Source organism: Mus pahari, chromosome 9 (assembly GCF_900095145.1).
Source record: "Mus pahari chromosome 9, PAHARI_EIJ_v1.1, whole genome shotgun sequence".
Taxonomy (NCBI): Eukaryota; Metazoa; Chordata; class Mammalia; order Rodentia; family Muridae; genus Mus; species Mus pahari.
The window spans coordinates 45,418,350-45,431,907 of NC_034598.1; the positions used below are offsets into that span (position 1 = coordinate 45,418,350).

General features: G+C 53.1%; 1 protein-coding gene across 1 annotated transcript in view; it reads left to right on the forward strand.

Moving 5' to 3' along the window:
• Tmprss9 (transmembrane serine protease 9) overlaps nt 1–13,558 on the forward strand; it is a 29,407-nt gene that overhangs the window by 10,886 nt on the left and 4,963 nt on the right. The window contains exons 3-14 of the mRNA XM_021205173.2: nt 911–1,038; nt 2,390–2,457; nt 2,612–2,787; nt 3,855–3,896; nt 4,778–4,891; nt 5,860–6,031; nt 7,271–7,545; nt 8,286–8,422; nt 9,110–9,428; nt 11,044–11,215; nt 11,751–12,022; nt 13,118–13,254. Coding sequence (XP_021060832.1) covers nt 911–1,038; nt 2,390–2,457; nt 2,612–2,787; nt 3,855–3,896; nt 4,778–4,891; nt 5,860–6,031; nt 7,271–7,545; nt 8,286–8,422; nt 9,110–9,428; nt 11,044–11,215; nt 11,751–12,022; nt 13,118–13,254 — 2,012 coding nt within the window. The remainder of the gene's footprint in view (nt 1–910; nt 1,039–2,389; nt 2,458–2,611; nt 2,788–3,854; nt 3,897–4,777; nt 4,892–5,859; nt 6,032–7,270; nt 7,546–8,285; nt 8,423–9,109; nt 9,429–11,043; nt 11,216–11,750; nt 12,023–13,117; nt 13,255–13,558) is intronic.

A 13,558-nucleotide genomic window follows, 5' to 3' on the forward strand; every position in this document is an offset into this window, starting at 1 on the left:
TAGCCCTGGCTGTCCTGAAACTCACTCTGTAGACCAGGCTGACCTCAAACTCAGAAATCTGCCTGCCTCTGCCTCCCAAGTGCTGGGATTAAAGGTGTGGGCCACCACTGCCCGGCCATGTTGGTCTTAAATACCCTGATGCCACAGAGTCTGTGTGGCAGCCTCCTGACTGGAGGAAACTGAAGAGTCAGAAGCTCCCTTTAGGAGAAGTGGTGGCACAGGCAGAGCCAGCTGGGGCGGGACGGCTGTAATGTCCAAGTCACCACAGCCTACAGAGCAAAACCCTGCTTCAAAAGAATGAAAGGAAGAGAGGCTGGGAGATGGCTCAGCCCACACACAGGGTCTACCTCGCCAGACACCAGGGTCTCCATCCTCACACCAGAAAAAGCCAGGTGCAGTGGTGGGCGCTTGTAATCTCAGAGTCAAGGACACAGGGGCTCCTCAGGAGCTGGTCATCCTAACGGAACTTGTGCTGAATTCGTGAGCCTCTGTGTTGAATGAGAGACCCTGGCTCTAACACATGATGGAGAGAGAGGGAGAGGGGGCGGGGGGAGGCAGATTTGATGACCTGACGTCCACATGTGCCACAAACTGTCCAAGAAGGCATGCCAGCCTGGAATGTGGCCTCTGGATAAATTGTACAAAAGTTCTGGTGTCTGCCAGCTTGCACTGCCCCACCCTAGGAAGGAGGTTGGGACACTGCAAGACCTCCTGAGGGACTGTGACCTGTGATGTCACTGACTCAGGGGACAGCCCACCTCACTTTATACTGTCTCTGGAAGTCCTCAGGACGGCCTTCAGCAGAGGCTCAATGCTGGTCAGCCTAGGGAGTCGGGTGCTGTGTGTATGGAGGCTCTCGGCCCCAAGCCCACAGAGGGGCTGTCTCACCAGGCTCCCATCCTGTCCGCAGCCTTCCTCTCTGCACAGGGCGCCCACGTGGAGCACACGGCAGAGCTACGCGGGATCCGTTTCACCAGCTCTTTGCAGCAGGAGAACTCCGACTTCTACCGCCTACTCACGCATGCTCTGCAGATGCTGGCGAGTACAGCTGGGGCCTGAGGCAGGGTCAGCTTGGTAGACTCTGGGGAAGGAGGTGTCGGTCTGTGGGGTGAACGGGGAGACACCGTGCTCTGCGTCCACCTACTAAACAGATAGGACATTTTTATCATGGACTCCATTCTGTGTTGGTTTCTTTTCTCTTTTTCTTTTTTTTTCTTTTTTTTTTCTTTCTTTCTTTCTTTTTTTTTTTTTTCTTGAGACAGGGTTTCTCTGTGTAGCCCTGGCTGTCCTGGAACTCACTTTGTAGACCAGGCTAGCCTCAAACTCCGCCTGCCTCTGCCTCCCGAGTGCTGGAATCAAAGGTGTGCGCCACCACGCCCGGCTCTGTGTTGGTTTCTTACTGAGCACAATGTCCCAAGGTTCCTGTATGCTGGGCACATGTCAGAGACCCCACCTGTTCATGGCTGCATGCTGGTTCAGTGTTGGAATGGATCATGTGTTGTGTATCATTCTGTTATCCACCCATCCATCCCCCATCCCCCATCCACCTATCCATCCATCCATCCATCCACCCATCCACCTACCCGCCCACCATTCCCCCACCCCCATCCATCCCCCATCCCCCACCCCCATCCATCCATTTCTATGGACACGCAGCTGCTCCTGCCTCTCAGTAGCTCTGACCAGTGCAGCTGTTAATGTGCCTGAAACTGTTTGAGATGTTGCTTTAAGTCTCTGTGGTTGGGATGGAGAGATGGCTCAGCAGTTAGGAACACTGACTGTTCTTCCAGTGGTCCTGAGTTCAAATCCCAGCAACCACATGGTGATCTGATGCCCTCTTCAGGAAGATGGATGTATATGCAGCAGAACACTCATATGTTAAATAAATATTAAAAATATATGTACATTGTTTTTTTAAAAAAGTCTCTGTGGTTATAATGTGGAAGCAGCATGTATTCTTATATTCTCTTCCACAGCTGAGTAATATTCCATTCTTTTGTTTGTTTGTTTGTTTGTTTCGAGACAGGGTTTCTCTGTATAGCCCTGGCTGTCCTGGAACTCACTCTGTAGACCAGGCTGGCCTCAAACTCAGAAATCCGCCTGCCTCTGCCTCCCAAGTGCTGGGATTAAAGGCGTGTGCTACCACGCCCAGCTTGTAATATTCCATTCTTATATTCTTTTCCACAGCTGAGTAATATTCCATTCTTATATTCTTTTCCACTGCTCAGTACCATTCTCTTACATGGCCCGACTGCACGGTGTTTGTTAATTTATTGACAGAAGAGTGTCTCACATGACCCACTTCACCATGCCCTCCCTGCCTGATCTCTGGCTGTGGTCCCTCTGGTTCACTGTGGTTATAGCATGGATGCTCTCATTTCTGTTGCAGTTTGTGAGTAGCTTCCAGGAAACAGAGTTAGAGTCGAGCTGCGCAGGCTGCACCGTGCTCAGTTACAGGTGAGCGGGGCCTCGGTGAGGGCACAGCAGCCGTGGTAGACATTGTGGAGATGCCAGAAGCTTATAGATAACTCCAGAACCTTCCAGAAGATTCTGGCGATTCCCAGCCATGAGCTTGCCCTCTGCCTTCAAGGCCCTCCCCTCTTGCATGCAGGGATGGCAATTCCACTGTGATTGTGCATTTCCGGCTACACTTTCTGCTCCGAGCCCTCCAGCCCCTGAGCCTGAAGCAGGAAGCAGACATCTTGCAGAAAGGAATCCAGGCAAGGCTGCAGGAACAAGGTCTTTCCCTGGCTGCCTACGGCACCATCGTGTCAGTCGAGCTGACAGGTAGGTGGGTGGCTGCCAAGTCTGGGAGACGAAGGGTTGTTGGAAGCGGTGCGTAGCTCAAATTGCATAGAGCTTCAGATTTTAAAAGCTTGTCACCTCTGATGGCAGGAGGGAGATGCACAGGCTCGCACACCCTCTGATGCGGGCGGGGTACCTGTCTTACTGGCACAGTCATGGACTATCTTGCCCATGGTTCCAGACATCCTGGGTTCACTGTGGTCCCAAGGACAAATCAGAAAATACCAGAACTAAACGAGTCACACATTCTAGGTTGGACCTGTTCTGCAGAGAGTGATATAGTTCAAGGGGCCTGGAGCTAGAGAGGGCTCCTGGTGGTTAGATCCCCGACTGCTCAGGAATCCTGGGCTCTGTTCCCAACACCCACATCGCTGCCCACAATCTCTTTGCTTCACTTCCAGGGGATCCTATGCCCTCTTGGATATGCAACACATGCAAAACACCCCCACACATAAATTAATTAATAATTAAATTAATTAATTAATAATTAATTTAAAAATATCTAGCTGGGTAGTGGTGGCACATGCCTTTAATCCCATCACTCAGGAGACAGAGGCAGGGGGATCTCTGTGAATGCAAGGCCAGCCTGGTCTACAGAGTGAGTCCCAGTACAGCCAGGCTGCCCAGAGAAACTGTCTGAAAAATACTAATTAATTAATCAATTCTGTCTAAGCCATCTGAGTCTGCCCTGCTGGGGCTGTGAGCCACTCCTGTGTGTAATTTCTCACAGATCACCTTTTCAGTCCATCTTCTGTAAAATTCCTCGGTGGCAGGCGTGTCGCTGCTTTGACAGTGGCTGCCAGCCTCAGGTGGCTCTTAAGCTGTGTCCCCTTACCAGCCAAGTTGAAGACAGGGTTCGAGTGTTGGTGGCTCTGCCATGGCCTACAGCAGATGTCCTGCAGAGCCAGCACTCAACACAGTTGACCTTTTAGGGAGAGGGAGAAGAGAGGGAGGGCCTCCTCATGCTTCCCAGGCTGACCTCAGGTTCACAATCCTCCTGCCTCAGCCTCGCTCGCCTCTCACTCGGCTTTGTCTCACTTCTGCTTCAGGAAGGTGTGAAGGTCCAGTGACTGAGAGGGACCTGAAGTCAGGTAGGCCTGGTCTGGGCCCCACTCAGCTTCTCTCTGGCAAGTGTAGGTGCAGCTCCTGTGGGCCTCTGGCCTCCCTGGGACGATAGCACAGGAGCTGTGGGCCAGTACAGCTGGGCTCTGCGGCTGGGTGTGCTACTGGGTAGTTTATCCAAGTCAGGGTCTCACTATGTAGCCCAGGCTGGCCTCAAACTCAGCGCTACCTGCCTCTGCTTCCTGAGTACTAGGGTTAAAGGTGTGCGCTCCCATCCCCAGTCACTGCTTATTTTTATGTTTTCTCTGTCACTCCCCTGTTCCTGTGACAAGATGCCTGATGCAAGGAACTTAAGGGAGGGAGGGCTAACCTTGGCCACCGTTCTGATGTTCATCCCGTCGGGGAAGGCGTGGCAGCGGGAGGCGGGGTCCTCAGTCAGGAAGCAGAGAGAGGTGACCACAGGAGCTCTATGTCCTCTCAGCCGAGCAGAGGCTTGTCTTCATACTGTTTCCAGATCCCTCCAAGTAGACCATTAAGATCCACCACAGAAGGCGACGGGATTCTATTGTAAAAACAAAACCTTTAATCCAGGCATCTGGGAGGCAGGCACAGGTGGATCTCTGTGAAGTCAGGGCCAGCTCAGTCTGTAAAGTGAGTTTCAGACCATCCGAGGCTACACAGAGAGATTCCCCCCCCCCCTCTCTCTCACACACACACACACACACACACTCACTCACACAGTCAGTTACGTCTCATACGCGTCCATGTTGTCTAGCCCCGTCTTTGTCTTCAGAGAGAAGCAAAAAGCTCGCAGAGGTTCTTACACGGTGCACTTACCTAAAGGGCCCCTGCAGGTCGCTGCCTCTGCAAGGAAGAGATCCGGGCCCCCAGCTTGGTTCTCTGTTCCCAGGCCACTGCCCCGGAAATGTCTTCTCCTGTCAGAATGGTCAGTGCGTGAGCAAAGAGAACCCGGAGTGTGACGACAGAGTGGACTGCTCCGACGGGTCTGACGAGGCTCAGTGCGGTCAGTGTCTGTGTGGCCGTGGCTCACAAGCTGGGAGGCAGAAAGGGAGGCGTGTGAGGCTGCCTGGGGGGGAAACGGGGGTGGGGGGACATGCCTCAGAGAAAGCAGGGGTGAGAGCCTAGAGCTCCATGTTGCCAGGAGCAAGGATTCCTCAGATCTAAGCAAGACATGAAGAAAAGCCGGGTAGTGGTGGCGCACACACCTTTAATCCCAGCACTTGGGAGGCAGAGACAGGCAGATTTCTGAGTTCGAGACCAGCCTGGTCTACAGAGTGAGTTCCAGGACAGCCAGGGCCACACAGAGAAACCCTGTCTCGAAAAACCACACACACACACACACACGTATTTTATCACATATTGTGATAATCAATGTTTCTAGTATTCTCAGCCTGCACAGTGAGGCAGCACAGGGGTCCCCCTCCACTTTGTACTGCTTAGGAGGAAGCTGTGTATTTTAGCTCCCAGTCCCTTGTGAGAAGGCAGGACAGGAACTCTAGCGGAGGATGGAGGTAGGCTGGGCTTCCTCCCTCCCAGTCTCATTACAGCCCAGGATCTCCAGTCTAGGGGTTGACACCACCCACGGTGGGCTTGGCCCTCCAACAGGAATCATTACTAATCAAGAAAGTGCCCCCCAGGGCTTGGGGGGGGGGAGTGTCAGCCAAGTGCTCAGGAGCTGAGGCAGGAAAATCACGAGTTTCAGGCCAGCTTGGGCTGGAATAAGAATCTGTTTTAAAAGAATAAACAAATAGGTCACCTGACATTTGTGCTCTGGCACCTAGCCTGAGCCTTTCTCTAACACTGACTGATGTGTGTGATCTTGGATGTCTGATCCCTAAGGCTGGGTGGGGCTTCAAGAAGGTTGTGCAAGCCCCAAATAACAGATGGGGGAATGCCTTGAACCTGGAGCCAAATGTTCAGTGACAATTGCCCCTGGGTCACGGTCCTGGCTGGTGATCCCGTGTCTTGCAGACTGTGGCTGGCAGCCTGCCTGGAAGTCAGTGGGCAGGATCGTGGGCGGCGTGGAGGCAGCTCCAGGGGAGTTCCCCTGGCAGGTCAGCCTTCGTGAGAATCACGAACACTTCTGCGGCGCCACCATCATTGGTGCCAGGTGGCTGGTGTCTGCTGCCCACTGCTTCAACGAGTGAGTCCCACCTGGCTGTGGCTGCCAGTCTTGCTGCTCCGCCCGACCCACCTGTGTCTCCCTCTACCCCCTCCTTCCTTTTTCCAAAGTCCACTCTTTATTCTTCCCCTTCCCCCTTTTTGGTTTATTTAATTACATCTATGAATGTTTTGCCTGCATGTCTGTTGGTGCACCATGTGCATGCCTGACACCTATAGAGAACAGAAGTGGGCTTCGAATCCCCTGGAACTGGAGATGGTTGTAACCCACAATTTATGCGGGTGCTGAGACTCAAACCTGGGTTCTCTGCAAGAGCAGCCAGTGCTCTAACCACTGGACTACCTCTCCAGACCCTCTTCTTCCTCTCTCTCTTTTTAAAGATTTATTTATTTTATGTATGTGTGTACACTGTAGCTGTCTTCAGACACACCAGAGGAGGGCGCCAGATCCCATTACAGATGGTTGTGAGCCACCATGTGGTTGCTGGGAGTTGAACTCGGAACCTCTGGAAGTCAGTGCTCTTAACCATCTCTCCAGCCCCCTCTTTTCTCTTTTAAAATTAATTACTTATATTTAAGACAAAGCCTCATTAGGTCTCCTAGGCTTCCCAGGAACTCATAATCCTCCTGCCTCAGCTTCCTGAGTACTGGGGTTACAGGTATCTGTCCCCACATTTTAGTCTGCATTCATTTTACTTATTACTTATTTAATTTTGAGACAAGTTCTCACTATGTAGTTGTCCTGAAACTTGCTAGGCACATAGTCCAGGACGTTCTTGAACTCACAGATCTGCCTGCCTCTGCCTTCCAAGTTCGTGCACAATCCTGCTCAGCTTGTTTGTTTTGTTTTGTTTTGTTTTGTTTTTTAGAGACAGGGTTTCTCTGTGTAGCCCTGGCTGTCCTGGAGCTCACTTTGTAGAACAGGCTGGCCTCGAACTCAGAAATCCGCCTGCCTTTGCTTCCCAAGTGCTGGGATTAAAGGCGTGCGCCACCACCGCCCAGCTCAGCTTTTATTTAGCATCCAGCCCTGCTCAGCTTTTATTTAGTATCTGTATGTGCCACAATGTGTGTGCGTGTTCATGTGCGTGTGCGTGTGTGCAGGACAACTTGCAGGTCTCTCCTTCCACCCTGTGTGTCCCTGGAATTGAACTCAGACAGGCAGGCAGGCTTGGCCACAAGAGTCTGCTTGCATCCATTACTGTCTTAAGTTACGGACTCCTCTGAGCTCCCCGTTAAGTCGCAACTCCTCGGGCCTCCCCAGATTCCAGGACCCTGTGCAATGGGTCGCCCAAGCGGGCAGTGTGCACCTGAGCGGGTCAGAGGACAGCGCCGTGCGCGCACGCGTACTCCGCATCGCCAAGCATCCGGCCTACAACGCGGACACGGCGGACTTCGACGTAGCAGTGCTGGAGCTGGCGCGCCCGCTGCCCTTCGGACGCTACGTGCAGCCTGCCTGCCTCCCCGCGGCTACGCACGTCTTCCCGCCGGGCAAGAAGTGCCTGATCTCGGGCTGGGGTTACCTGAAGGAGGACTTCCGTAAGCCCGCCCTGCGCATCCCTCCACTCCTGAGACCTTCTAGCCCCAGGGCAATGGTGCCTCCTGCCTCTGAGCTCATAATCTGGGAGTCTGAGGCAGGGGATAAGTCCAGGGACCTTGGGAATATCTGTTCTCCAAAACTAAAAACGGGGCTAGGGATGTGATCATGATGGAGCCCCAGCTGAGAATCCCCAAGAAAGAGGCTGGGGAAGTGGCCAGGGTGGAGTTTTTAGCTAACAAGAAATTAGCTAAGAAGAAATTAAGTAAAGCTAAAGGTGGTGGTATACTACTATCATCCCCAAATTTAAGACCAGAGGATCAGGAGGATCAGAAGTCCAAGGTCATCTTTAGCTATAAAATGAGTTCGAGGCCAGCCCGGGCTAAAAGAGACCGTGTCTCAGAAAACAATAAAAGCCTATAATCATAAGGCAGCAGGTGTCTCGTTTGGAGCTGAGCTGCTGGCTGGAAAGCGAGTTCCCCCTTCTCCTCTGGCAAGTCGGGGTTGGGGCCTGAGCTCGTGGCAAGAGAAGCTGACCCGGTCTAGCATGTGTGGGGAGAACAGATGAGAATGAAGGCTTGAGTCCTGCTAGTGCCTAAGTAGACGTGGATGTTGGGGTGAGGGTCAGATGAACCCAGCGTCTTGAGAACCGGAAGAGGAAATGGTTTTCAGTCCCCTGGCTCAAAGTGGCTGCTGGGGGTCCGGCGCTCTCACCTGCTTTTCTCTGTTGCCCTGTGGGCAGTGGTGAAGCCAGAGGTCCTGCAGAAAGCCACGGTGGAATTGCTGGACCAGAGCCTGTGTTCCAGCCTGTATGGCCACTCGCTCACCGACAGGATGGTGTGTGCCGGCTACCTGGACGGGAAGGTAGACTCTTGCCAGGTGGGCTGCCAGGGTGAAACCGTTACCCCCTGTCCCCTCCCTCCAGAGAACAAGCAAGTGTACGCTAAGTGGAACCAACCAGCACTCGGGAGGTGGAAACAGGAGGGTCAGGAGTTCAAGGTGTGAGGCCCAGTCTCAAAAGGAAAACAAGTATCCGCACTGAGCCTGGCGTAGTTGACTGTATTTTATAAACAAAGAAGTCACTGCATTCCAGACCGAGTTTCTCTGTATCGCTCTGGCTGCCCTAGACTATATCTCTCAGTAAACCGGACTGGCCTTGAACTCACAGAGATCTGCTTGCCTCTGCCTCCCGAGTGCTGGGGTGGGAGGGGTGGCTCAGGGGTTAAGAGTTTTGGGGGATCTGATGCCTTCTGGCCTCTGAGGGCCCCCTGGCGCAAAAGTGGTGCACTGACAATAAACACAGACTAAATATTCACCACATAAATATCTAAATAAATAATTACACAAAGGTATGAGGCTCCTGGCACGAGTGGTAATGACATCACATTCGCTCTCCTTGCTCTCTGCTGTGCTCCTACCCGGGAGCCCTCCTAGCGACCTCCGTCCGCCTCTGTCCACAGCCCAATCCATGAACACACGTGGACAGGGGATTCAGCCCTGGCCCTGGACTGTCTCCACCTCGGAGAGGCCCCGTCCCCAAGCTGAGAATGTGCCTTTGTTTTCCAGGGTGACTCCGGGGGACCCCTGGTCTGCGAGGAGCCTTCAGGAAGGTTCTTTCTGGCTGGTATCGTGAGCTGGGGAATCGGCTGTGCAGAAGCACGGCGCCCAGGGGTCTACACCCGAGTCACCAGGCTGCGGGATTGGATCTTGGAGGTGACCAGCGCTGCTGACACGCCTGTGGTCCCCACCGAGGCTCCAGCGCCCGCCACCCCCAGCACTCCCTGGCTTACCAGCCCTGAGAGCCGGGTGCCTAACACCTCTGCTAAACCCACCGCTGCCCCCAGCCCTGTGCCACTGCACCCCAGCACTGCGGCCAAGCCACAAGGTATTGCAGATTCTGGGCAGGTGTCCCTTCCTGGGCGGGTCAGATCAGGCCCGGCTCCCCTCAGCACTGAATGGCAAGGAGACTAGTGATCGATTACTGAGATCTGTGACGAAGCACTCAGTGAAAAAGAGATTGCTAATAGATTCTCCATCCACATCTGTCTCATTGGCTCCTGAGGGATTCAGCAAGCACTCAATTGACTATTAATGTCTGCCATGCAATACTGGCTGAAGAGGGGCATCTAATTGAAATCTTGACATGCTCAGTGTGGGGGTGGTAATCAGTTGTCAGTGTCTGTCAGGAAAGACCGGGAGGAATTGGTGATTGACTATATGTTTGGGGGAGGGGGATGTTGGGCTCTTTGTAGCCCTAGCATGGTCCTTTAACTCTTTGTGTAGACCAGGCTGGCCTTGAACGCACAGACATCTGCCTGTTTTTGCCTGGGATTAAAGGCGTGTGCCACCAGGCCTGGCTGTGATTAACTGTTGATATCTGCCTTAACTCTGTGGGAGACTGATTACTGATTTCGTCTGGTGGGGGGAGATGGAGGGAGATGGCAAATGCCTGAGGACAACGTGCAGGACTTGGCTTTTTCCTTCCATCACTGGCTTTCAGGGAATTAAACTCAGCTTATCGGGTTTGATGGCTAGTGCCTCTACCCGGATGTCTGTAAGTGGAGGATTGGTGATTGATTGCCAGTGTCTGTCTGCCTTGACTCCTCAGTGAGAAATTGGTGATTGATTATTGGTGTCTGCCATGAAAGAGCGTGATGGGAGATCAGCAGGTTTATTATTGATTGGCCTCTGTCTTGACGTTTGGTCGGAAATTGGTAACTGCTTATTGATATCTGCCATGAAGCAGTCAATAGGGGATTAGCAATTACTGATGTCTGCCATGAGCACACACATTTTTTATTATCTTAAGTTTTTAAATATTTATTTTTTATTTTATGTGCATTAGTGTCTGCCTTCATGTGTGTCTGTTGGATCTTGGAATTACAGATGGTAGTGAGCTGCCATGTGGGTGCTGGGAAATTGAACCCGGGTTCTCTGGAAGAACAGGCAGTGCTCTTAATTGTTGAGCCATATCTCCACCCCCAAATTTTAATTTGTTTGAAACAATTTTTTTTTTTTCACTATGAGGCCTGGATGGAACGCAGCTCATTATGTAGACCAAGTTAGCTTTGAACTCACAGAGATACTCCTGCCCCAGCCTCCCAGGTGCTGGGATTAAAGGCCACCACTGCTGGCTTCGTTGAAAGTATAATTTAGGTGTGTGGGAAATGAGGCAGCACAAGACAGCACAGTTAGAGTGACCACAGGGTCAGCAGGAAGTTCCGTGTGCTTATGGGAGCTGGGTGACCGAGTCTCTGCTGTGACCAGCATAGTCCTGCTGGCACCACCCCTGTCCCTGCACACCTCTCTGTTTTATTAGCCTTGAATCTCTTGGATTTTTGTGTATGTTGTGATACCTGGGGCACCTGAGACAAGGGCCCTGTCACACCCCGCCCAGGTTGTGACATCCCAACTGCTCTGTATGTAGGTTACCCTAGGCCCAGAATGGGTGAACCCAGAGTAGATGACGACCCCCCTCCACCCCCTTTCTCCCCTGGCAGAGTGTGGGGCCAGACCCGCCATGGACAAGCCCACTCGGATTGTGGGCGGGATCAGTGCCGTGTCTGGGGAGGTGCCCTGGCAGGCCAGCCTGAAGGAAGGACCCAGACATTTCTGTGGAGCCACCGTGGTGGGTGACCGCTGGCTGCTGTCTGCCGCCCACTGTTTCAACCAGTAAGGCCTCCCCAGAGCCCCGATAGCAGACCCTCACTGCATGCCGTCGGCACCAACTAGCTAGCGCAGTGCTTTCCTGTCAGTCGGGCTCAAAACTGACAAACCAAACCAGGCAAGACAATAAACGGGAAGCGCTTATTTTTCGCTGAATGCGCATCCATGCGGGTCGCCCAGAACCACAACCATCTGGCTCTGGCTCTGGCTCTGGCTCTGGCTCTGGCTCTGGCTCTGGCTCTGGCTCTGGCTCTGGCTCTGGCTCTGGCTCTGGCTCTNTGGCTCTGGCTCTGGCTCTGGCTCTGGCTCTGGCTCTGGCTCTGGCTCTGGCTCTGGCTCTGGCTCTGGCTCTGGCTCTGGCTCTGGCTCTGGCTCACCAGCAGGGGGATTCTGACCTGCGGTAACCTACAACATTGATCAAGTTGCTAGGGTCTCGGTCAGAGTGTCAGAAGAAAAGTCCCAAGGGTACATGCACTCTGCCGCAGGGCAGGGCCTTTTCCTGGGGTGCGGGGAGGGAGTGCCTGAGGTCCTGTCTCTGCAGCACCAAAGTGGAGCAGGTGCAGGCGCACCTGGGCACCGTGTCCCTGCTGGGTGTCGGCGGGAGCCCCGTGAAGCTGGGGCTGCGAAGGGTGGCCCTGCACCCCCGCTACAACCCAGGAATCCTGGACTTCGATGTGGCCCTGCTGGAGTTGGCCCAGCCATTGGTCTTCAACAAGTACATCCAGCCGGTCTGTCTCCCCCTGGCCATCCACAAGTTCCCCGTGGGCCGGAAGTGTTTGATCTCGGGCTGGGGCAACATGCAGGAGGGAAATGGTGAGCAGGTCCCAGAGAGGGAATGGTTCCTTTATCTCCAGGGCCTGGCCTGGGAGGGATGGGGCTTGGCGTCTCTCAGTTGGATCCTAAACTACTCATTCCTCCGTGCCGACCCGACATCCTCATCCTAAATGCCACTCCATGTCTCCTAGGGTCTACATATGGGCCCTCATTTGTGTGTATAAATAAAGTCTTATCGGCACAAGAGCCATACATTCATTGACCATACGTCCACAGCTGCAAAAAAAAAAAAAATGTCTGTGCAGACCCAGTGGCCTTTAGTTCCACAGACCTGAGCCACCAGCCTCTTGCTATGCCAGAGATCACACGGAGCCCACTGCTGGGTATAAGCCAGGCTTTATTGCCATATGGGCCCTTACACATCCATTCACTAACAGGATATCGTATCGTGGCTTTTCTTTCACACTTTCACACGTCTGAATAGATTATCTAGACTATACAGCTGAAAATGTTTATGTCCTAGCATAGTGGTTCTCAACGTTCCTAATGCTATGACAGCCCTTTAATAAAGTTCATGTTGTGGGGACCCCCAACCACAGAGTTATTTTGTTGCTACTTCATAACTATACTTTTGCTGCCAATAGGACTCGTAATGTAATATCTGATATCCGGGATCCCTGACATGTGACCCCAAAGGGGTCAGGCGGAACCATTCTAGTCCTTTATGGACGACTTTGTCAAAATGGGAATGGTGCCTACACCACTACAGCACTCAGGGACAGAGGCAGGAGCATCCTAGATATAAGGCCAGCCTGGGCTACATAGTGAGACCCTTAAAAAGGCAAGAATTGGGGTGTGCTGAGCACTTGGTTAGTATGTGCAAAGGCCCGGGTTTCACCCCAGCCCCACAGGAGAAACGAAATTCCTGTGAAAGCCAGGTGGGGGGCACACACCTTTCATCAGCACCAGAGAGGCAGAGACAGGAGGATCTCGGTGAGTTCCAGGACAGCCAGAGCTACACAGTGAGGCCGTGTCTTAAACAAAACAAGTCAAAAATTCCTGTGGGCTCTGCTGGCTGGTCCCAGGGTAGAGTCAGTGCCTGCTGGCCCTGTATGACCACCTCTTTCCTGGCAGCCACCAAGCCCGACATCTTGCAGAAGGCGTCCGTGGGTATCATAGAGCAGAAGATGTGTGGGGCCCTGTACAACTTCTCCCTCACTGACCGCATGCTCTGTGCTGGCTTCCTGGAGGGCAGAGTCGACTCCTGTCAGGTGGGTGCCATAGGGATGTCCCCGTTCCTACCTGGGCTCCAGGAGCAGCTCAGCGGTGAGCACTTGCCTAGTGTGTTTGAGGCCCTGGGTTCCATCCCCAGTACTGAAAAAGGGAAAACAAGAATGCTTGATGGCAGGGCAGTGGTGGCACACGCCCTTTAATCCCAGCATTTGGGAGGGAGATGCAGATGAATCTCTGTGAGTTCGAGGCTAGCCCGGTCTACAGAGTGAGTTCCAGGATAGCCAGGGATACACAGAGAAACCCTGTCTCAGAAAAAAACAAAAACAAAAACAAACAAACAAA